Source organism: Bos taurus, chromosome 15 (assembly GCF_002263795.3).
Source record: "Bos taurus isolate L1 Dominette 01449 registration number 42190680 breed Hereford chromosome 15, ARS-UCD2.0, whole genome shotgun sequence".
Taxonomy (NCBI): Eukaryota; Metazoa; Chordata; class Mammalia; order Artiodactyla; family Bovidae; genus Bos; species Bos taurus.
The window spans coordinates 74674932-74699489 of record NC_037342.1 but is presented as its reverse complement, the minus strand read 5'-3'; the positions used below and the strand labels follow the sequence as shown (position 1 = coordinate 74699489).

The following is a 24558-nucleotide window of genomic DNA, read 5'->3' as shown; positions in this document are numbered from 1 at the left end:
TGGGGGCACCTGTACCCTAGGGGTACCATCGACACCTGTTTGAACACACAAATCAAACCCCAGCCACGCCGGGAGCCAGACAAATGGATCAGAGCCAGGCATCACACTTCTCATGTGCCAGCTTGAACTGGGGGCCAGAGGTGCCCCTAAAGGAGCCCCTATCCTGGGAAGAGCAGGGAGGCGCTCACCACTCTTTCCCACAGGCCCGGCCACCCTGTCCACATCAGCTCGCCCCTTTGGTCCTTCCCCCCCCACCCTCAGGAGCAGCATCTCCACCACGGCAGGCTGGATTGTTACAAATCCTCTTTAATAATCAGTTGTGTGTGTTTTACAGAGCTGTGCCCTGGGCCCCTCCCCACTCCCCTTCAAGGCACAACCTTACCCACCCATTCCCTGGGGGACAGAGGACAGGAGAAAGCATCTTCAGTTCCCTGGACCGCTCAGGGTCCTGGTGAATGCAGGGCCAGCTCTGTGCCACACTGGGAGGGTTCACCCCCTGCTTCCTTAAGTGGCCCAGGGCCAGTCCAGACCTTCATGCCCAGGCCACCCCCCTTCAGCCCAGCTCACGCAGGCCGTGCCCCCACAGCGTGGCCCAGACTGGCCTGAGCTGCTGGGTGGGGCTGGGTCAGGCTGAAGAACGGGTGCCGCTTCTCATGTCAGGTCAAGCCCACCCTCTCCCACAACCTCAAGGAAGATGGAAAAACCAAGGACAGAGCATCAGAGTGGAAACAAAGCTGCCCCACGCAGTGGGCAGTGACAACCCAGGGTGCCTTATCCAACCCCCACCCCCCCCCAGTTTATAACACACTTTCTCCCATACAATATATACAGCCCCCAAGGCAGGTAGAAACCCAGCCCACCTGTGCAGGGAGCATTTTCTTTGGGTTGCTAAGACAACCCTGGCAGACAGGGAGTGTGTGGAGGAGCCACAGAATAGCTGGGGCTTAAGGCTGATGGCAGAAAAGCAAAGGAGAGGGGTTCAAGTCCCCAGGAAGCACCCCCCTCCGACTTCCAGCCAGCACGGGACGGACAAGGGGTCTTGGCAGTGAGGTGGGAGGCGGGCCTGGAGCGGGGGAGCCTAGGAGAGACCCCTAGGAGCCCTGAGGTTGGGGGGACAGGCAGGGAGGTGGGGACAGCAGCCGCCTCAGTACTTGGGCACCTTGCTGTAGTCTTCAGAATGGACACGCCGGCATAGGAACATGGACAGGAACATCCCCAGGAGCTGGTGAGGGAGAGGGCGACAGTCAGAGGCGGGACCCCAGAGGAGCATCCCACAGTCCGGGTCAGCACGCAGGGCCTGACCTGGACAAAGCCAATCCTCAGCTACAGCCTCAGGACCAACCTGTGACTCAGGTGGCAGAGGGCCCTTCGAGGAGCAGGGGTCAGGCCAGACTTGCCACGGGTCCTCTAGAAGCCGATGGACCTCAACTCACCCCTCCCTCCACCCTGAACATCTGCAGAGCAGGTTGAATCTGGTGGGGGACAGCACCGGGTGGGGGTGGAGGGTAGGGGACCCAGACCTCGATGACAGCGACGCCCACACACACGCCAAGGATGACTCCCAGATTCTCCTGCAGCCAGCCCTGCACCTTCTCCATGCAGCCCTGTGAGCAGAGAATACAGCCACGTCACCCCACGATGGGCCGCGTCACCCAGACACGCAGGATCACGGGGACGGGGCCACCCCCAGCCCGGAGGTCCGGCAGAGCGGGGTCTGGGTGGTCCTCGAATGGATCCATTGATGAACGCAAAGATGAAGGTGCAAATGATGAGCAAACAGATGAATCAAAGGAAGGCGGGAACAGCTCCGTGAAGAAAGGTCGATGGAGCAATAGCCCAGATGAGGCTGGGGGCCGGAGGGTCTGAACCCACTGTGCCCCAAGCCCGGCCCCACCCCGCCCACAACCATCCACGCACCTCCTGGTACACCGGCCAGTCTTTGGGGTTGTTGCCGCTCTGGGTCTTGTTGCCAAAGGGGACCTCGCAGAAGCCCTTCTGCGGCATCATGAGGGCGTCATCCTCATCACTCTTCTTGCAGGAACAGGGGAAGGTGATGCTGGTGCGATTCATGAGCTCGGTGTTTTCTGTCCAGTTGAGGTAGCTGACCCAGCCGCAGCACTTCACCTGCCGGGGGAGGGGACAGGGTGCTCGAGCCCACCGCCCGCTCAACTGGGGGCTTCCTGGACAGGAGCTCAGGTCTGCCCCGTCCAGGTCTGCCCCTCGACTCCCACCCCCCACCCCGGTCTCAGCCAAACCCCCAGGATTAGAGTTCAGGTTTCACTTTGGCCTTTGTGAGCCACAAGGAGTTGAAAGAGGCTCTCGGGATACACCATAAACTATGAAAACAGCGGGAAACAAAATAAGAAGCAGCAAAAATAGAAAACAACAAAGGGACAGTCAAGTTGAAAGGACATGGGCATGCGGGACATGAGGAGGGCAGATGGCATACGACGGGGGTGTGGGGGCTGGAGTCAGGCTACCGGGGTCAAATCATTCTGCCACCTACTAGCTATTCAACTCTGGTCCAAGTGCTGACCTCAACTTTCCCATCTGGAAAACGGGGGAAACTAACTCCCTAACTTATCTGTTACGAGGATGAAATGGGACGAGGCAGCAAGGTGTCCAGCCCAGGTCAGGAGGGCACAGCAGTCGCCCAGGAGAGGCCGGTTCCACCTGCAGGCCTGAGCACATGCTGGAGCTGAGGTTTGGCTCTGAGCTTCCTGGTTGCCAGAGCGAAAAGCGAGATGTGGTACATCTGCCTTTTTAGAGGAGAAAATGCTCAAGATGATCCTGACACAAAGCTAGTGAAGGGGACCCCGAGAGGCTTCAGATCACAGGCAGCTTGAATTACCGATGGGACCGGGATCTCAGGGGCGAGGCCTGTGTCCAGAAAATGCCCCTGAAGGCAGAGAGGAGTCGGGGGTGGGCCCTGTCAAATGTTGGCCCTGCCCCATGCACAGGCAACTTGCTGCACTTCTTTGAGCCCGTTTCCTCATCTGAAGATTGGGGTCATGACGGCCACTCTGCTAGGGCTGAAGGGCTAGTACGGGTCAGCTGCGTGCCATCATGCCCGGCACGTGGTCACTTCCCCGCCGGCCTCCTTCCGGTCTGAAGAGACGAGTTCCTGCAAGCAGCCCGGTGGCCAGCAGGGGCGTGCCAGGCACACTCAGGCGTTCACCCGCTCTGGTCAGTTTCTAGTTGAGGGTTTATCGTCTACCTTGCTCCTTTCTTGCTGGCTGCCTCCTCTCCATCAAGAAAGGCTGGCACCTCTGAGGGGCACCCACAGCCCCTCCCACACCCAAGAGGCAGCTTCTCTTGGTCGTTCAACTGCACCAGGCAGAGCCCTGCTCACCAGAGCCCCCTGCGAGGACACCCCCGTGTCTCAGTGCCCCTGCATCATAACTAAACATCACCACTCACAGGCCACATGCTAAGTGCCTCGGGCTTTACAAACTCATCGCACGTGAGCGTGGGTCAATAGTCCCATTTTAGAGATGAAGAGACTGAGTCAGAGAAGGCCTGGCCAGGAAGTAGCTGGGTTTTGTATTTCAGTCCCTGGGAACCTGACTCGCTGCCTGTTTTCTTACCACCATCCCAGCAGCATCTGATAGACATCAAGTCACCAAGAGGTCCTGCCTGCTGCAGGAATTCCCCCAGTCAGTCCACCTTCTCCCCCGACACTTGTTTATCCTGGGACCCACCCTCCCGCCCGCACCCTGATCTCAGCAAAGGGTCTCGGCAATTGTGGATCAAACCAAAGGTGGGATGACAATGTCTTCCCGTGTGCCTGGAGCCCCTCAGGTGACACAGGCCCCTCATGTCACCAAACCTCAGTGACGCATGTCGTCCAGGAAGTGTCTCCCTCCCCTCCTTCACTGCTCAGAGACCAGATGTGCCCACGTGGCCAGGGCAGAGATCCGCCTCTGGTCTCCGGGGTCTCCTGATGTCAGGCTTTCCTGTGCTGCCCCTTCCCTGCCCCTCACACCCACAGGCCTCCCCAAAGGCAGTGGGTGGGAGGGCCAGCAGGTCCTCTTGTGACAGTGGGGGAGGCTACTGGCTTCCGGCCGGGGAGGGCAGGTCCCAGCCAAGGGTGCACAACATCCGGGACCACCCAAGGGGGGCGTCTGGGACCTTATCACCGAGGGTGTTTGCTGTGTGTGGTGACTGGTTTGACATCAAGGCAGGAACACGGACATCAAGACAGGCTGGGAACCCAGTCAGTCAGTCAACCCGTCTCTCTCTTCCACTTTAATTGAGGTGAAATACGCTAAAGTGGATTGGGCTTCCCTGGTGGCTCAGATGGTAAAGCGTCTGCCTGCAGTGCGGGAGACCTGGGTTCGATCCCTGGGTCAGGAAGATCCCCTGGAGAAGGGAATGGCAACCCACTCCAGTGTTCTTGCCTGGATAATCCCCATGGACAGAGGAGCCTGGCGGGCTACAGTCCGTGGGATCGGATCGCAAAGAGTTGGACATGACTGAGCAACTTCACTTCACACTGAAGTGAACAAATGCATCTTGATGAACTTTTCTACCCATGTTGTCATAACCGCCACCTGGATCAAAATTTGAATAGAACATTCCTTTTCGCCCTGGAAGGTTCCCACGCCACCTCCCCAGAGGCGGACTTCACGTGGGCCTGTGTAGCCTCTCAGCCTGGACACGTAGTTTCCTCCAGGGGGGGAGCCTGGCTTGAGAGGAACGGGTGGAGGACTGCCCCCACCTCTCCAGCCAGGGGTGGGGAGAGTGCTGTGAATCCTGGATCAGCCTCTGGGCCCGGGGCCCCTGGGCAAAGAGCTGTGGGGGTAACCGGGGGTCGGGCAGGAAGAGGGGCTGCTCAGGAGCTCCTGACCCCAGCAGACACACAGTCACACCACCAGCTTCTGTCTGTCGGGCACGTCCAGGCCCACAGGCACCCAGAGGCCCGTGCGCGTGGCCCCTCACCTGAGCCTGCACGTAGTCCCAGGCCTCCTGCAGATTGTCCCCGGAGCCGTCCGTGTAGTTGTGAATGAGCTTGGTCACGATGCTGCCCATCTCCTGCTTCAGCTGCAAAGGAGAGAGCACAAACCACAGTCAGCATACTTGAAACCCGCGGCCCCATCCCTGGTCACACGTACTTAAGCTGCCTCTCTGCCATGCCCTGAAACGCCAGGGCTACGCTCACTGCTCAGAAGCATGTTGTCGCCGGTTCCAACCACTTTCCTGGTCCTCCCTGGGTGCCAGCACCCGCGACCCAGTGCAGTCGGGTCAGCCCCCCGCCCGCCCGTCTCCTCAGCACTCAGCTGCACGTGAGCCTGTGGGCGAGAATCTCCACGTCGTTGCTGCAAACTGTCCAGCGGCGGGCATCTCACCAAGCTCGGGAGAAACGCTGCCGTCTTCTCAACTGCCCACAAGGCCCTACACCTTTTGGCCAGCTCTTTTTGTTTGTTTTTAATTAACTCTTTTAACTGAAGGATAATTGCCTTACAGAATTGGCCCTGCTGCTTCCAGACCTCGTTTTCCCTGCTCTTCCACCTTCCTTTTCAGTTACCGGGTCTTTGGGCAAGGTGCACTCCTGCCTGGGGCCTTCGACTTGCTGTCCCCTCCGCCTAAAATCTTCTTCCCCCAAATATGAACGTGGCTCATGCTCCCACTCTCTTTAGAGCTCTCCTCAAATGGCTCCTCCTCAGAACGGCCTTCCTGAACCACCCAGGAAAATCTCAGCCCTTCCCTATCCCCTGCCAGGCCCTCCTTATCCTACGAGGGGAGGCCCACTGCAGGTTTTTCCCTGTAGCCTCATCATAGCACGCTCATCTGCTTCCAAGATTTACGGTCTCTCTCACCACTACAACATCAGCTCCGTGTGGGGGGCAGCGACTGAGTCTGAGCCAGCCTGGCCAGGGGAAGTGTGCGGCGAGCATGGAGAATGAACGCACGAGGAACCCTGCCACCTGCCCAGCTCCAGGGCCCCCCAGAGTTCACATCTGCCTAGGCTGGCTGGGGATGTAGGGTCCCTGTGGGAGAAGAGGGAAGCACCTGCTTTTCGCTAACCCCGCAGAGGAAACCCTCGTTTATAAAGAAGGTGGGTGAGAGGTGCCAGGATCAAAAGGCTCTGGCCCCGAAGGCCTCTTTCTGGGCTTTGAACAGAGGATCTCACTATGGCAGCTTTTCAGGAACCAGCCCACTGTGCAGCGGGAGGTGAGACCCAAACCAGCCCCACCTGCAGACCTTGCTCAGGGGCCTCCCCAGGCGCCCCAGCTGGAACAGGCTGCTCACGGTCACCTTTGTCCCCACAGAACCTTGGGGCAAGGGGCCTGAGAGGAGCGGAAACACCAAGGGGATGGCCCCATGCCTGTCCCTCAGTTCCTGAGAAAGAGGAATCTGGGAGGTGCGACAGGGACCTCTAGATGGGGGCTTTCAGAGTGAGCCAGCTCAGAACTCCATGAGCGGGGGCTTCCTCCAGCTCCCCACGAACACAGGGCTCAAAGAACCCACATCCTGCAGACCGCCCTGCGGGCCCGGCCCCCTCCATTCACCCGCCCAAGGATCGCTCTCTGTCCCTCTCTTACCATAAATTTCTTAGTCAAATATTTCTCTGGTTTTACTGGCAGAGATCTACAACTTGCAAAGCTTGCCTGTCAATAACTAGTTACAACAGCAGCAGCCAACTTCAATCAAGCTTGTTATTACAGTACTGGATGAAGGACTTTTAATGCATTGACTAACCCTCCAGGCAGATCGATGGCCTAGGTATTATGGAGAGGCAGAAAACAAGGCCCAGAGAAGTTAATTAACTTGCCCAAGGTCTCACAGCCAACATGTGAAGAGCTGGGGTTTGGACCCATGTCTGACTGATTCCTGAACCCAAGTTTTTATCCATTGAGCTCTATCAGCATTTAAACCCCATGGCCATCACTTGCAATAGGTCATACCAGTTTCTTTTTCTTTTTTTTTTCTTCTTTAGCACTTAATCTTTAATATGTTTAATTTGGTCAAAATCTGTGGAAGTCTACAAAAATCTACAGACCATATGGCTGTGTAATGCAACACATGATAGATTGTAACAGTACCGTATGGAGAGTGTAAAATGTAAAGTTAGACATTAGGTTAACTCACAGATGTGAATATAGTCTTTTCTCCGGTGATGACAAGGACCACTTACTTTAAAATTCTCTTAACAAATAATTAAAAGCTGCCTAGGTATCATTTTGAACTGTGGTGTTGGAGAAGACTCTTGAGAGTCCCTTGGATTGCAAGGAGATCCAACCAGTCCATCCTAAAGGAGATCAGTCCTGGGTGTTCATTGGAAGGGCTGATACTAAAGCTGAAACTCCAGTACTTTGGCCACCTCATGAGAAGAGTTGACTCATTGGAAAAGACTCTGATGCTGGGAGGGATTGGGGGCAGGAGGAGAAGGGGACGACAGAGGATGAGATGGCTGGATGGCATCACTGACTTGATGGACATGAGTCTCAGTGAACTCCAGGAGTTGGTGATGGACAGGGAGGCCTGGCATGCTGCGATTCATGGGGTCGCAAAGAGTCGGACATGACTGAGCGACTGAAATGAACTGAACTGAACTGAGGTATCATTTTAAGCTCCCTCAGTTCTCTTGTTTGGAATGAAAGCCCTTGAGGTCACTGCAATGAGCAGTTTTAAACCAGAGCAGCTCGGTGGTTTCCCATGTCGCACAGCGAGGGCTGTCTGCCTGCAGAATCTGAGCCTCTTTGCCCTGACCCTCTCCGCTCCACCTCTGCTCCCCAGTGAGCAGGTGACCCCTGAGGCGTGGAAAGAAGGAGGTCCCCAGGGGCACTTGCAGAGAGAGCGGTCTCCCCCCACATCCTCCCACCAGCCCTCCCCTCACCGACCTGGGCTCTATTTATACCCAGCATGGTTGCCACAACAGCCCAGACTTCCCTGTTTCAGCCCCCAGAAATGAGAAGGCGATGGAAGCTGGGTGGTTTCCACCGAGGCTGGGTGGTTTCCATGGAAACACCACATCCATCCTCCAGCCCAGAATGGGGCCAAGGGACACAACTGGGCCAGGGGGGCCATGGCGGCAGGGGCTGATTCAGCTCGGCATTGATGCCTTGGGACCCCATTGCCCAGGAGGCAATGTCGGGAGCCCGGGGAAGTTACCCTGGCAGCCAGGCTGTTCCTGAGACAGGGAGGAGCAGGGAGAAGCAGCTCACCATCTCGCTTCATCCCTGCAGGGGCCACTCTGTGGTTTCTGCCTGCCCCATGTCCACTCTCCCTCCTTGAAACAGCAACTCCCTTCCTTAGCAGTAAGCACCCCTCAAACCCTCCACGTGGCCGAGGAGTCCTGCCCCCTCGCTGCCAGGGGCAAGCAAACACCAGGCTGCCACTTAGCACCTTCTACACCCTGGCACAGTGAGTGGTTCAGGGATGGGCAAGTGACCCAAGGTCACACCCGAGGGCCCTCGCTTTCTGCTAATTTGGTGGAATGAGGGCCTGAGTGGCCACCCCAAGCCCCCCTGGGGACATCTGGCCTGAGAAGGAAGCCAACGGAGGTGAGCAGGGCTGAGGATGAAAAAGTGCCGGTGGCAGCCTTTAGAAGCCTGGATCCAGCTGAGCCTGCAGCCAGGTCAGGCCAGTTTCAGTTGGGTTACTGTTACATGCAATAAAGAGGCTTGCCTAGGAATGGCTGCATAATTTACAGCCCAGTGTAAAGTGAAGATGCAGGGCTCCTTACTTCAAAATGATTAGGAATTTCAAGACATCAGCCCAAGCACAGAAACCTTCTCAGTGTGGGATGCTGTGTGGCTGCTCAGTGTACACTCCTAGGAAGCCAGTCCTGCTCTTGTCCAATACCATCCTCCCCGCTTCCCCAAAGAGAAAACCAAGGCGCAGACAGTGAGGACAGCTTCACAAGATGAGACAGCGGGCAAGCTGTGGAGATACACCCATCACCAGCTACATGCATCTTCAGGGCCCTGAGATCCTGTCACAGCAAGCCATCCAGCATCCCACCCGGCCCCGACCCTGCCGCCCTCTGGGACCCCTCTCCCCCGACCCCCACCCCAGGCTACACTTCTATGTCGCTTTGTGGTGCGACTCCTCTGAGAGAGGTACATTCAGAAGACAGCATTTCATCCAAAACGAAGAATCCTTTTCGTACTTTTCCAGGCTCTGCTTAAATGCTCCCTGTGATGGGGAACTCAGTACCACACAAAGTAGCACATTGCAGGGAGGCTCTTGGTACAATCAGTTCATTTTAAGTTGAGCCCAAATGGCTTCTATCCATTGGTTTCCATCCTCCATCTCCCTCCCAAGTCCCAGCTGGGACCAGACAGAACAAATCGAATAGTTCTCTCCCAGGACAAACGTCATTCAGATGTTTGAGACCCAACCTCATCTCCCTTTACCCCTTCCTCCCCAGGGTAAATCTCCAGGCTCCTTTGCAGCCTCTTTGGGATGGTGTTCAGCCCTCTCTCCATGCTCTTATGTGCCAAACTGCCTCTCACAATGAGGGGTCCCTGTGCAACGAAAGGGACCCACACCTTCTCGGCCCCTCCCCCTGTACACAGAAGGGGTTGCCAAGCGCTTTGAGGCTTCATCCTGGGAACCTGGTAAGAAATGAGGACCCTTCGGCCTGGAAGATGTGGAGGGGGTAGCATTTTCGCTCTTAGTGGCCACCTAGGTCTTTCCTGAAAGTCCGGCTGCAATCTACACAACCAGCTACTGAGGAATTCAGCCGGGGGCCACGCCATGTACATCTGTCCCGCCCCCCACGATAGGCTCCCTGAGGGTGGGCCCCAGTGAGGCGCTGGAGCCAGACACGCAGGTCCTTGAGAGTGTCTGCCCACTCGTCTCCAGAAGGACAGTCTGGGTGCCTTCTTCCCCTTTCCCGAAAGGGAAGAGAAAGGTCCCCACCACCCCCACCTCCACCCCCGTCCCGACTCCAGCCATCTCCCTGTGGCCGTGGAAACCCAAGCTAGTGAATCAGGAAGTTTCCATGGCAGGGAGAGCTGTCTCACAGAACACGCTGTCCTCAAGGAACTCGTACAATCACCTGTGTGTTCCCTCCTATGGGCACTGGCTGGTTGGCTACTGTGGGCCTCTTGCGTGGGAGAGGGAAGGAGGAGGAAGGGAATAATGGCTTTCCTGGCCGGCCACCCTCTATGCAGAGCACACAGCAGTCCAGCTCAGCCCCTGTCACCACCACCAGCCCCCTGCCTCCGCCCCGGCAGCCACCCAGACCACGCGAGCCCCTCCCCTCACGCTCTCAGCCCTCAGGCCTTCTGCTCAAGTTGAAAGTGAAAGTATTAGTCGCTCAGTTGTGTCTGACTCTTTGCGACCGTATGGACTGTCGCCTGCCAGGCTTCTCTGTCCATGGACTTCTCCAGGCAAGAATACCGAGGTGGGTTGCTATACCCTTCCCCAGAGGACCTTCCCGACCTAGAGACTGAACCCAGGTCACCTGCATTGCAGGCAGATTCTTTGCCGTCAGAGCCACCCAGGGAAGCCCCCTGAGGAAACTCTCAGAGCCTCAGTGGCCTCACACGGGCAGGTCACTGGGACGGCCTGTGTGGGCGCACCCAGCCCAGCACCCAGCACATTCTGGGAACCGGTTACTAGTTCACCCTCTCCTGCACTGACCCCTGCCCACCCTCCACCACCCGGAAAGAACAAGCCAGCAACCCAGAGTGACAGAGCTGGGAATGGCCCAAGAGGTCACCAGGGGCTCGGGGAGGCTGAGTAACATGTCCAGGTCACATAGCAGGCAACGGCAGAACCCAGACCTGAGTTTTTCCCACTAAAGGGGGGCTGGGTAATGATCAGACAAGGACACAGCCAGAGCAGTCTTAACTCCATACCTAAATCCCGGTTCCCACAGCCCTTGCTAATTTGAGCATTGATACTGTTGACAATAGGAACAGCTGCCCATTCACTGAGCCCTTACGAGGCGTTGGTGAAGTCAGCAACGGTGACGATAATAGCAACTCTTGCAGTGATGCCAGCCCGCATCTGCCCTGGGCCAGGCAGACACTAGGCCCTTCCCATCTGTCAACGCCTCCACCCTTGGTGCCCCACTTATAAGGTGGCCTTCGGGGCCAGTGCGCCCCGGCACTGAGCAACGGTCAGATTTTAGGCAGGGCTGGAGGGCTGCATATCACCCCCATGATCTCTTCCATTCTGTACTTCCTGGGGGCACCTGAAGGGGGTCAGCCAAGGCCATCAACAAGCTCATTTCCATCCGGGTTCGATTTTGCCACCAAATGAGTTGTGAGTGGTATGTTGGATTTCTGAAGTGTTTTTTGGACTTTGGAATTATGGCTTAGGGAGAGCGGACCTGTAGGATCACTGCCATTTGACAAAGGAGGAAACTGAGGCACAGGGGGGCTGAGTAACTTGACGAGGGTCTCAGAGCGGGGCTCCCGCATGGGCAGCTTGGTTCTGGGGTCCAGGCCCTGGGCCAACACACCTGTGTTTTCTACAAGCCTTGAAGTCTGGGCTCCCAGCAACCCTGGGGCTGAGGGGAAGCCAACCAGGTCTATCCTCCTCCATTGACAGAAGCAGACCCCACAGCTTGGAAGGCCCATGCTTTGCTCAAGGTGCCAAGCCTCCCCTGCTGCTGCCCTGGGAACAGTGGCTGCTGGGAGGAAGGACACTGGAGACCACTTCAGGGAGACCCCAGGGGCTCAGTCCCTCCCACCTGCTCAGGAGGCCTGGAGAGGGAGGAAGACAGGGCCCGTCGCCTTCCAAAAAAGCCTTTTTCCTTCAGGCTCACCCAAGTCCCACCTCCCCAGCTGGGCCTCATCTGCAGGAATAAACACCACCAAGGGCATGTTTAGTCTTCCACTGGGATTTACAATGTGCTGGGGAAGAAAAAATAAATCATTCATTCCAACTCGGGCGATTGGGTGGCGCCAGAACTTCCCTGGTGAAGCCAGGAAATTTCCCCCTGCTTTCCAGAGGAGGAGGTGGGCTGGGGCTGGGGGCTGGGGGCATGAAGTGTAGAGTCTGGGGGCTTGAGGGAGGCAGAGAAGGGGACAGTGGGGTACCGTGACACAGACAGCCTGGACTAGAGTCAGGAGAGCTGATTCTCCAAACCAGCCCGGCTCTGGGGCTGGACGTCGTCTCTGGGGCATGGCTCCTGGTTGGCAGCCAAGCAGATTATGCCAGCTAGAGGGAGGCAGCGTGGAAGTAGAGGGAAGCACAGGCCTTGGGTTGGAGTGGATGGGAATCTCCGCTCTGTCGCATTTGAACTGCATAGAACCAGGGCCAAAAGTCACTGCCTTCCTGGGCCTCAGTTTCTTAAACTTGAAAATGCCAGTAAAAGTAAAACGAGTGTCAAGCGACCAGCTCAGCCCTTGGGACGTGACTGGTGCTCACAGATGGACACTGTCTTCATTACTGTGAGATGGGACAACACGAGGGTGAAGACGCAGCCTGCCCAGCACCGTCTGACTAGCTTCTGCGTCACAGGAACCGCTCACTGTGGCCCCGTCCTCATCCCCTCTCTCGGTGATGTGCCACTGACTGGGGCCCAGAGAAGCCCCAAGTGCCACACAATGGGAATGAAGAACTGGGAGAGCAGCTTCCCTTCCCTCAACATTGGCTTTCTGTATGGTAACCAAGCCGACTTCCTTTCATCTACCAAACTGCTATTTTCCCTTTCACTTTGGCTGCCAGGAAGCTCAGTGTTCAAGTTAGCTCTAAGCTCCCATGAGTATCTTGTCCCCCAGATCAGAAATAATGTTTTTCTTCTCTCCCAGTGTGTCTTCTGATATTCCTCATATTGATTTTAGCTGCTCTGTGGCTACGTTGGAAGCTAGCGCCATTGCTCCTAGGAAACAGACTGGGTAGATTATAAATAAGCAAAGCTGACTCAGGTAGGAACCACTACAATGGAAATTTCACCAGTGTGAACGGGGAAGCCAGATGGCCTGGGTTCAAACCCTGGCTCTGCCACTTACTAGCTGTGTGACCTTTGGCCCAGTGACTTAACCTCTCTGTGCTTGGGTTTTACATCTGAAAAAGGGTACTCATACCCATGACCTCAAAGGCTTGCTATGAGGAACAAATAAACGCAGTATATACAAAGCGTTTAGTACCAGGCTTGTTCTAAATTCTATGAAGTATTACTTGATGACGTTGCTGTAATGTTTTCTCAACTTCCTTCCAAGAAGGATCTGTGGCAACTTGACCTTCAAAGTGGTAACATGTAGGAGTCCACATGGCCACTGGCTCTGCCAGCCCTGTGGGTGGATGGGAACTGTGGTCCTGGAGGGAAGGCAGGATCCAGCCTCAGCTGGGCCCAGGGTGAACTCTGACTGGCCGCGTGGCGCCTGGGCCCTCACCTGGGTGGATGGGAACTGTGGTCCTGGAGGGAAGGCAGGACCCAGCCTCAGCTGGGCCCAGGGTGAACTCTGGCCGCGTGGTGCCTGGGCCCTCACCTGGCCTGGCTACTGCCACTGTATGCCCTCAGCCCTCACCTGGAGCACGAGGAGGCGGGGCTCAGGGAGAGCAGGCATGGAAAGTGGCTGACACTGAGCCCTGTATCTGGTGTGTGCTCAGTGGGGATTAGGGATAAGGGGCTATCGTTACTATTACTGATGCTGTCGTTGTTAATCACCTCTCTGAGCATCTGCTTCCCAGCCCATCAACACAAGACTTACACAGTAGAGCTGCTGGGAGGACAAGACGAGATAATGTGTGTAAAGCTTCTAGAAAATACCAAGTGCACAGAGCAGGTGCTCCATAACGCTAACCGTGACAGTCACAATCAACTGGCACACCCAGTGGCCAACAGAGAGCCCCCTTCTCTCTTGCGTCTCTGTCTTTAGAGGCTGAAAGCTGGTTACTCACTTTCTCAGCCTCCCTTGAAGCTAGGAGTGCCTTTAAAACTCAGTCTGGAGGAGACTGGTCAGCGGCTTGCTTTTTGGATAAAAGGGATGGCCATGGCTGGCACTGCCCCACTCCCTTTCTCCTGGCCAGAGCAGCACAGATGTCAGGCCTGGTGCTGTGGCAGCCGTCTTGTGGCCATGAGACAAGTGGCATGATGGAGGAAAGATGTCATGATGAGCGTGCTGAACAGACAGCCAGAACCAGGGCCTCTGGAGCTTCCAAACCTGACTTCTGGTTAAATCAACAACAAACATCCTTAGAGTTTAAGCCCCAGTATGTCTGATTTTCTATTCCTTAATACTGAAGATCTTCCCTCTGACATGGGAATAACGTTTTCATGGGCCGTCTCCTCCCTAGGCTTCATCTGCGGACGAGATGCTGAGAATTACGCTAAGTGTTTTGCTAGGATAATCTCGCTGAATCATTGCAGCACCCCTGAGAGTTAAATTATTAATTTCCCCTGTTACAGAAGGTGAAACAGGAACAGAGAGGCAAGCAGCTTGCCAGTGGCCACACAGCTAGGAAGTAGTGGGGTCCAGTCAATATTGGGCCCAGCAGCGACTCCACCCACCCTGTATTGTCCCCACCCACCTCTAGCATTCTGCCATGCAACCATAGGAACCGGAGGCCCTGGAGGCTGACCTGGCACCTGCGAGTTTCCTTTTTTCTTTCTTTTTCCTGCGACACATGGCTTGGAGGATCCCAGTTCCCCGACCAGGGATTGAACCCACACCCTTGTCCGTGAAAGCATGGAGTCTTAACCACCGAACTTCCAGGGAATTCCCCACTTGGGTTTCTTTGTGACAACCACGAGGCCTCTTGTCTGTCCCCCACCCCCAAGCCACCCCCACCCCCACTCCCTACCCACGTGGCTAGTCCAGCCCAGGTCAGGGTGGGGCCGGGGTCGGGGCGGTGCTCACCTGGCCCATGTTGAAGTAGAAGAAGACCCCGGCAGTCACCTGGGCGATGAGGATCAGCAGGAGGAAGGCAAAGTACTGGGGGTGCAGAGCAGACACAGAGTCAGCAGGGTCCCCACCACGCCCCCCTCCCCTTGGATGCCCCCACCCAGACTGGGCCAGGGCCCCCCGGGCAGGATGAGATGGGGGCGCTGGGTGGGTAGTGCTGGGGGGACCGCACTCACCATCCCCAGCAGGCAGCGGACCTCTTTGACGGCACCCAGGCAGCCCAGGAAGCCCATGAGCATGGTGAGGGCCCCCACGCTGATGAAGACGTAGGCCGCCACCTTGAACGAGGTGGAGGAGGTCTCTGCGGGGGAGAAGGACATTGGATTCAGCCTGTCTCGCCCTTGCTGAGTGCAAAATCGGGGCAGGGCTGCAGCCACATCCCTGCCGTGGGGTCGGGACACTGGGGTCAGCCATCCAGCCAGGCACCTGCTCCCTCCCCTGCTTTGGAAGTGGCCTCCCCTAGATGTGTGCCCCGCCCCCTCCCTGCTTTCCTTTTTCTCCTTAGCACTTAGGGGACTGAAAAGACTAGTTTTACTGACTTCTCTTGCTCATCGTCTGCGACTCCTAGGAGCCTGTAAGCTGCATGAGGGCAGGGACAGGTCCCTGCTGAAACCCCACCCCCGGGACAGTGTCCAGCACAGCAAAGTGCTGTATGAGTCACTTGCTGAATTAACGAAACAGACTGGCAGGTTCTGCTGGGGCTACGGACGCAGAAGCCCACCTTTCTCCATGTCCATAAACAACAAGCGTGGCTCCTCTTGCCCACTCACTATGCCTCAGGGCTTCACACATCTGCCAGAACTCTGCCCGGCAGGCACTAGCACACCCATCTCACAGATGAGGAAACTGAGGCTCAGAAAGGCACATCAGCAAGGGCCAGAGCTGGGATTTGCGAATGGGCAGACCCAATATTTTGTCCACCTGATGCAAAGAGAGACTCACTGGAAAAGACCCTGATGCTGGGGAAGACTGAAGGCAAAAGGAGAAGAGGGCAACAGAGGATGAGATGGTTGGATGGCATCACTGACCCAGCGGGCATGAGTTTGAGCAACCTCCAGGAGAGAGTGAAGGAGAGGGAAGCCTGGTGTGCTGCAGTCCATGGGGTTGCAAAGAGTCTGACACAACCGAGCGACTCAACAACAGACTCCCGACGCCAGGCTCTTTCCACTTCTGCACGGGCCGTGCGCACTGATGCAGGCGTTTCTCTCCTTTATTTGTTTGGCCCACAGAGATTTACCAGGAACCTCTGAGTGCCAGGCGCTACGCCAATGCTAGGTATGCAGCGGCCAGTCAACCTGCTGAGATCCCCACCCACAGAAGTGACGTGTGGCGGGGTGAGGGGTGTGAAAGGCCATGAAGACACTGAGGCTGGCTAAGATCAAGTGAGCACGGCACACGTCTGAGACGGGAGGAAGCTTGGGGCACGGGAAGACGGAAAAGAAGGTGAGAGAGAGAGGAGTCTGGCAGGGGATATGCCGGGCGGGGGAAGGGGGGCGGTGCCTAATGGCCATGACGGAGCACCCCCGGGCGGATGGAGGTCAGAAATCTCGACCAGCATTTCCCAAGAATCCCAAGAGATCACGCAGGGAAGAGCTCACGCCCTCCTCCAGCTCCCAGGTGTGGGGTGTGTGGAGTCCACTCCAAACCCCGAGGCTGTGACGTGCCAGGAGGGCCCGGGGGTCGCGCCTCCTGTGGGCAGGGGGCTGCGGGCGCTGTCCTCTGACAGCCCCAGGCGCTGCAGGGAAGCTGGTGAAGCACCCTCAGGGTGTGTGGGGGGTGGGCAGAGCTTCCAGACGGCAACAGAACAACCCCGAGAGCCTCAGCAGATCAGGAGGACCGCCATCGGGGATGCAGATTCCTGGGTCCACCACAGCTGGGCAGACTTTGCAGGAGATGACCCGGAATCCGCCTGTTCATCGTGCTTTCCCAATGACTTGGGCGCGCCCAGGGCTGCCAACGGGCTGACTGACAGCGACTCTGGCAGGGTGGGGGCGAACCTCAGAGGGGCTGAGGTCCCCACCTCAGCCATGGAGGGTGCGCGGGGGCCCTTAAGGAACACCACAAAGCTGGCGCATGGGTGGGTAGGAGCAGGTGATCCAGCCCCACTTCCTGGGCACAGACAGAAGGTTCTGGAGCTGAAGAAACGCCCTGGCCAGCCCACCTCACTCTCAGGCATCAGGGCAGGGCGGCCGCCCCACCCAGCTCCCTAAAGGAGACCCGGAGAAGCTGAGCAGAGGCCCCGAGGGGGTGAGTGAGGAGACTTCCCTCTTACTCCAGGCCCTCACCGCCTGGGCTCTCATCCACCAACAAGAGCAGTGGGGAGGCGGTCAAATGTTGCTTTTTCTTAAACTTCCTGGGTTTGGGTTTCAGCAAGCCCTCCCAGTGAATCCTCCTCCTCCCAACATCAACTGGCACTGCCTGGAAATCCACGGTGTGCCAGCCCTGAAGAAGGCCCTTTATCCAAACCAGCCTGCTGAATTTCTGCCACGGCCCAGAGAAGGTGGCTCCACACCCTGATCCATCTGTCGGGGCCCGGAGCAGCTAGGAGGCTGCGGACGGGGCCCAAGGGGCAAGGCTGGGGGCTGAGAGCCCGCCGCCGCCGCCACCGCCACTCGGGGCCTTCTCCTGGGGGACCAACCGAGGTGCGAGGTCTCTGTTTCCCGGAACATTTTGTCAGTCCCTGTCCTCCTCCAGGGCCTCAGGCCTGCTCCTGATCTGAGCCACGTGACGTAGGAAGGGGGCACGCGTATAGCCCAGGCCCTATGCACCAAGACTGGCATCCTCTGGTCTTGTTGGGTCTCAGAGGTACCAGCGAAGTGGGCAGGAAGTAGCCCAAACCTCCCAAAGAGCCCAAGGGCCACACAAAGTCGGTTGCTACCTACCCCCAACTTTGCTGCCAATGGCTCTGACCCCTGTGGGGTGTGGGCAGGCCATTTTCTGGGCTTCTGGCTTGTTTGTTTTTTTTCCTCTGTGAAATAAAACTAGTAATTCTGGCTTCTTAAAGATGTTCTGAGGATCAGATGGTATTATAAACTGATTTAACAATCATTTATGCAGGGTTTATGGTTTACCAGAAACCCTTCCAAATTCGTTCAGACATTAACTTGCCTAATTTCTCAGGATGGACTTCATGACGTGGTCTATTATCACCTTCATATCACAGATGAGGAGGTACAGAGGGTGGAGTAACTTGCCCAGGATCGCACAACCAGTAGATGGCAGAGCCAGGACCGGAACCCTGGCATCGGGCTTGGTGCTCTAGTCCTGACCCGCCGTGCTGGCTTCTGCTCCTGACGTTGTGAATGTGGGGCGTGCTGCGGGGCCCGGTGGTAGGGGGTGAGGGGGGCGCTCAGGAGCCATGCCCTCTGGTTCCCATCCCTCTTCCCCCACCCTCTAGCTGTGCCCTTGGACAAGTGTCTACCTTTCCCCTCCCCTCAGTTTCCTCCGTTGTAAGATGGGGCTGGTAATGCCCAGCCCCAGGGACTCCCAGTGAGGACTCAATTAGGTAAGAGGAGAGCCGTGTCACGCAGGCTCTGGGCTCACGCACACAGTAGGCCCTGGGCTCCCGGTTCTGACTCTCATTTGCTGCGAGACTCTTAGCAAGTCTTTTTCTCCCTTTCTCTGAGCCTCAGTTTACATAGTGACTGGGCTAACACATTAGCGTTTCTGAACTCTGGCTGCCCAGGAAACCCCCTAGGAAGATTTTTAAAAGCCTCAGGGGGTGCTCTGGAGCTCCACCCACACCCCTGGAGTCAGATCCCTTGGGGGTGGGGTCAGGCCTCGGTATCTGTAAAATCACTCGGGTGCATCCAGGGGGCCTCCAAAGCCTGGCCAACTTGAGATTCTCAGCCCTGAACAGGGAGGACCCCGGGAGCGCCGGGCAGGCGGGGTGCAGAGGGCAGGAACGCAGTGGGCCGGCTGGGCCCTGAGACTTTGCCCCGAGGCACAGTGCCCGCTGAGTGTGCACCACGGCCCAGGAAGCAGGCAGCCTGGGCCGAGCGAGCGCGGCCAGGGAGAATGTGTCCCATCCTCCTCGCAGGGAGGGTGTTGGGGGTGTGGGCACCCGACTGTGGCAGGAAACCCAAACCTTAGCCCCCGGATGGGGAGCCGTCCACGCCCTGCCCCCAGCAGAAGTCAGGACTGACAGTCCCAGACAGCAGCAGATATGGTGGAGGGGGGATCACCCTTGCTTCCCTTCCCTTCGCGTCCGAGGGGAGGCACAGCCCCCGGGGCCCCCTCCATCACCCATCCTAGCCTGGTTCCGTTTCATTCAAATCAAGCAGCTGTCACGGGCCTGAGTCCAAACCTGCTGCCTCGGGCAGCTGCTGGGAGGGGAAGTGAGCCAAGGACCCGCTCACTGAGGGGCGTGGCATTGGGCTCCGCTCTCTGCCTCCCTCCCGCCTCAGGACGTCCACTGGAGGCGAGCTCAGCAAGCCTGGCAGGCTTCCTGGAGGAGGCGGCGAGAGCACCAGGAAGGCCTCCTAACGTCCTGGCAGGGGAGCCCTGGGCTTCTTCCCCTCCAGCTTCAAGAGGGAGACAAGGAGCTTTCCCTACCATCTGGACCAAAGCTCTGGGGGTCCGAGTCCCACACCCATCACTCTGAGGTTGGGTGAACTTGAGCCAGGGATGTTACTTCTCTGAGTCTTCATTTGAAAGGCGGGAAGTTCCTATTGCCCAAGGCTGCTTGAGGTTAAGGCAGTTTATCTATGCCAAACGCTTGGCTCCGTGCCTGGCACACTGTGACCACAAGCGGTAGACGCTGGCCTGGCGCCTCCTCATCGCCACACTTGCCTGGCCCACCTGGCCGGGGCCAGGCACGTCGCAGGTGCTTCATGCGTGCCTGACGACCTGCCACTCCTGGCTTTTCTTCTGAACTGGGAAGGGGAGGCACCACTGCCCATGTGTTGCTGAGCAGGCAAGTGGAGGCACGGAGGAGGTAAGAGGCTTTCTCAAGGTCAGGGCAGAGGGAAGGGGCCAGGATGGAGAACAAGCCTCTCTCATCCCCCAGCCTTCTCCAGACAACAGCAGCTTTGTTTGGAGAGGGAGAGAAAATTCCTTCTGAAAACCCCTGCGGAGAGGCCCCGGGGCGGGGGAGGGGGGGGTGGGGGGGGTGGGGGGGCGGTGCAGAGTGGTCAGCAGCAGGACCTGGGCAAGGCAGGCCCCGAGGGCAGCTGAAAAAGGGAGGGTCGAGGACTTGTGGGAGCAGCCCCACCTGCTGCCCCACCCCTCGTTCAGAGGCAGCTGGGCCAGGGAGGAGCAGGGGGACCCTTACGTAAGATGGAGATGAAACTGTTCTTGTCGACCAGGATCCACATCCCGAAGCCCAGGATCACCGCGCCCAGGACCTGGAAGAAGAAAGGGGCAGTTAATGGGGTCCCCTCCCAGCTGCCCCCGGGTCGGAGGGACCACATCCATCTTTGCCCAGCCCAGGATGTCAGGGTGGCCTCAAGCCCCGAACCCCAACTGCAACCAACTCCAGCAATCCAGAGAGCAGGCCAGGAGTGGGAAGTCCCTCCTCTCTCTGCTCTCCCCTATCCTACTCTGTGTGCGGTCAAACCGAGGGTGCCGGCTCTGGGGGTGCCGCCTCCTGCCAGGGGGACCCTCCTACTTATCTCCTGGCCCTTCCCCAGCTTGGGGGCTGGGAGCTTCCCAAACAAGCCAGGCTCCGGGGCACGTGGAGCCTTCCGCGGACTTGATCATCGAAGCCTAACCTGTCTTCAGATCTCTCGGCTCCAAGACCACTTTTCACGGGAGGCTTCCTGACCCCCAGCCAACTAAGGGGCTTCAACTGCGGGGCAACCACCATCGGACCCTTCTTAAACCCACTAAACCCACTGGGTTTAACTCTGCCGCATATCCCTCTGGCTGGACTGTGAGCTCCCTGAGGGCAGGGCTGGGTTGCATGCAGCCTGTGGACCTGGGCACCTACTGTACCAGGGGCAGAGGACTCAGCAAGGGACTGAGTTCATGAACCAGACTGTGTACATACAAGATTAGAAAAGGAAAGGAATGGGGTGTGTGGTGGGGTGTGGTCGTTGTAGGCCCAGGCCCAGGGATTTCCTGCCTCCCTTCCCTGCACCAGCGGGCAGACCCACAACCTGAGCCTACCTCCCCAGGTGGAACCGCCACCAGGATCCACCCTCCCATCAAGCCAGCTAAGCGTGGGGAGGGGCCCACAGTCTGGGCCAAAGCACAGATTCCCGTAAGGGGACGCATCACCCTGCAAGACTGGCCTTCCCCTGGGGCCTGGCCTGGGTCCACCTCGGGGATAAACCACCTTCAGGGTCCCAGTGCGTCCCCATGTCCCTTTACCACCAGCCCTGGGCTCCCACCTCAGTCATCATCCCATAATCTCAGGGGCTAGGCCAGCAGCTGCTGATAAAACCCTCAGCCTGGGATGAGCCCCTTGGCCCCAGGGGCTTCGTCAGTCTTGCTCTACAATTATTAAAAAGCTGGGGCCCTGGGTAAGGTGAATGGGGCATTTGCTTCACATGTGAACTGTGACTCAGGGGACACCAAAACCACTCAGTAACTGAGATAAATGAGTTCACAGAGACCATTTTTAAGAAACGAAACCTCATGGGGAAAAAAATGCATGATGAACAGAATATCAATCTTTTATAAATAAAGACAGGCTTGGTGTTAACTGCTTTTGCCTTTTGAAAAGGCCCAGGGCCCCAATGTGGTGGGCTATTGCCGACCCCAAAGCAAGTACCTTGCTCGCCTCACCCTTAGAGGCAACACCCCTTAAAGACAACAGCAGCTGCGGCCAGGAAGTGGAAAAAACAATGACCCCCCGACATCTGTCCCCAGCAACTCACCTGTCGCCTCCTCTCTCCCTATCAGATGGGCCCTGTTATTGTCCTCACTTTACAGACGGGGAGACTGGGGTCCTGACCTTGCCTGAGGTCCCCCAATTCACCCATCAGGGGCTCAATGTCAGGTCTGATTGTACAGCTTGGTCACGTGGCAGCAAACCAGGGTCAGGGATTCTGGGGGTCTGTCCTGGGCCTCGGCCCAGAAAGCCAGTCCCTGAAAACAGGAAAACTCCTGGGACCCTGGGGGTGGAGGGGGGGTGGGGTGGGCGAGTGTCCACCCGTAAGTGGCAGGCACCTCAGACCACACAGCTCTCTGGGAGGAAGGTGGGCTTGACAGGGCCTGGCAGTTAGGTTTCCAAAGACTCCTGAACCCTTCCGCACCCCAACATGGCTGGCCCGGGGTCTGCCCTGCACTCACACCCACGTGAAGCAGCCCCGGTCTGCTCACCTGCACTCATGGGCAGGGCTGCAGGAAGAACTGCCCTCCCAAACAGAGAATGCAAGACAGGGCGGAAAATTCCCTCTGGGCAAATATTTTACCCCCAATAGAGTAAAATCCCAGACTGCCCAGCTGGGCTCCTCAGCTCGCCTCCAGGAGCCCAGCGAGTAAAGCGCCTGGTACGATCTTTTCGGTTCCTCTGCAGGTCTGGGGACTACGGCCTGACCGCTTGCCAGGTGCTGCTGGATCCGCACCAGGCCACGGGACAGCCAGGAACGAGGCCAGGTAGGGGGCCAGGACACCCCCTTCCTCTGTGAACCCAGACTGGGGCCACGGGGCACACGCCTCATGAACACCTCTCCCCAGACCCACCAGAGCCTCCTGGCAGGGGCCAGGCACCTCACAGGCCAGCATCCTACCTGCAGAAAGGCCACGGCACCCGCGGCCTCAAAGTTTCTTTAGATCTGAGAAAAGCTGATGCTGGGGTAATTTCCTGGGGAGTTTGGGGTCACAAGGGGGGTAGGCCAGGGTGTACACGTGGACCCGAGTGCATACGTGAGAACACACGGCAGCCAGAGAGATTTGGCCAAACCACAGGTTCAATCACGTAACCGCTTCCCGCTGTGCAGGAAACACAGACCCAGATCCTTCCTGGAAGGGCTGCTTGCCCAGCTGAGAGAGGCTCGCTGGGACCCACTCCCCCGGTGCTGGACTTGTGGTCCTGCCGGCCGCATACGTAACTGCAGGGTGCTCTTGCTGACTGCCCCGATGAGGTCGGCTGCCTTGTTATCTGCTCTCTTAGGGACCATGTCCTTCAGGCCCAGCTCCTCCCACAACTGCAGTACTATTGTCCACTTGAGCCGGTACTTGATGGAAGTCCATCACTCCCCGGACCACAGGCCCCCGAGCGCAGAAGCCACGGCTCTTCCACCAAGTGAATGTCTACCTGGCACCCAGGACGGGGTCTGAATACACAGAGCTGTCAAGTGTACCCTTGGTGGATGAGTGACGAGTGATGGGTAAATGGACACACACACACTGTCTCCTTTCATTCTCTCATTTCTCTCTCACCCTCCTGAGATAAAAAGCTCCCCCTCTCTCCCACTACAGCCCCCCCATATCCTGATGAGCCCTCCTGGGCCCTGGCACCCGGGGAGGGAATACCTGCTCCCTGCCAGTGTCCTGGAGCAGCTGGGAGGAGACGAAGCGAGACCAACCCTCAGAGCGCGGCCCTAGGGAAGCTCGTCTAGGCTCTGGTTCCGCAGGTAGCCTGGGAGTGGAAGGGACACCCTGGCCCCAGACCCTCAACCCCTCTCCCTTCCTCCATGAAGTCTCCACCTCCCTCCCTCCCGCTGCATGGGGGGCTGCGTCCCCAGGCCCTGCCACCTCCTAGCCTGTAGCCCAAACTCCCCACTCAGGCCCTGAGAGCCCCAGGGACAGAACCACCGGCTCCCACACTCCACCCCTCATCCTGGCTGGCTGGCCCTTAGAGCTGGGCCTCAGCCGGGAGCACAGTGCCTGCCAGGGAAGGCGTGGTTCGGGCTGTGCAGACAGCCGATTTCCAGAAGCCTGGCCCTGCCGGGAGGGCCCTGACTGCTGAGCTGGGAAACTCAGGTGCCCAGGCCCTGCGGCCATCAATGGAGGGCCGGAGCAGCAGGGCGGCCTCAGCAGCATCCTTGAGGCAGGGAAGGTAGGCCAGAGCCAGGGTGGACCCGCTGCAGGGCAGGCAGCACCAGGGCTGTCCATGTCCACGCAAGTGTGTGCATGCATGTGTGGGTACATGTGTGTGCATGTGTGTGTGCATGCATGTGGGTGTGTGGGGTACATGCATGTGCACGTGTGTGCGTGCGGGTGTGGGTACATGTGTACATGTATGTGTGGGGTGTGTGGGTACGCGTGTGTGCATGTGTGTGTGCATGCATGTGGGTGTGTGGGTACATGTGTGTGCACATGTGTGCGCGCGGGTGTGGGTACATGTGTACATGTATTGTGGGGGTGTGTGGGTACGCGTGTGCATGTGTGTGTGCATGCATGTGTGGGTACATATGTGTGCGTGTGTGTGTACTTCTGTGTGCACTTCTGTGTGCACGGGTGTGGGTGTGTGTGTACATGTATGTGGGGGTGTGGGTACGCGTGTGCATGCGTGTGTGCATGCATGTGTGGGTATATGTGTGTGTGCACTTCTGTGTGTGCTTCTGTGTGCATGGGTGTGGGTGCGTGTGTTCATGTATGTGCGTGTGTGGGTGCATGTGGGTACGTGTGTGTGCATGCATGTGTGCCAGCAATACACCTGTAAACATCTATGTTTTGGGTTAAAGTTATGAGAGGGAGTTTAGCATGATGCTTGGTTTGGACAGAGGAGCCTGGTAGGCTGCAGTCCATGGGGTCGCTAGGAGTCGGACACGACTGAGCGATTTCACTTTCACTTTTCACTTTCAGGCATTGGAGAAGGAAATGGCAGCTCACTCCAGTGTTCTTGCCTGGAGAA

At 57.7% G+C, this 24558-nt stretch overlaps 1 protein-coding gene and 1 long non-coding RNA gene across 9 annotated transcripts in view; one reads left to right on the top strand and one right to left on the bottom strand.

Annotated features, from left to right (window-relative positions):
* Nucleotides 1–288: 288 nt before the first annotated feature.
* Nucleotides 289–24558, bottom strand: part of CD82 (CD82 molecule) — a 56337-nt gene continuing 32067 nt past the window's right edge. For 7 of the 8 annotated variants that reach the window (XM_024975088.2, XM_015474861.3, XM_059874610.1 and 4 more), the window contains 7 exons: nt 20086–20158; nt 14990–15114; nt 14769–14843; nt 4942–5043; nt 1918–2124; nt 1521–1604; nt 291–1222 (listed from right to left, as the gene is read on the bottom strand). In XM_024975088.2, coding sequence (XP_024830856.1) covers nt 1145–1222; nt 1521–1604; nt 1918–2124; nt 4942–5043; nt 14769–14843; nt 14990–15114; nt 20086–20158 — 744 coding nt within the window. In that variant the 3' untranslated portion in view covers nt 291–1144. 8 annotated transcript variants of the gene reach the window in all.
* On the top strand, nt 9621–24530 carry LOC112441654 (uncharacterized). The gene is made up of 2 exons (XR_009490713.1): nt 9621–10357; nt 16043–24530. It is a non-coding gene; the product is annotated as an uncharacterized lncRNA (long non-coding RNA).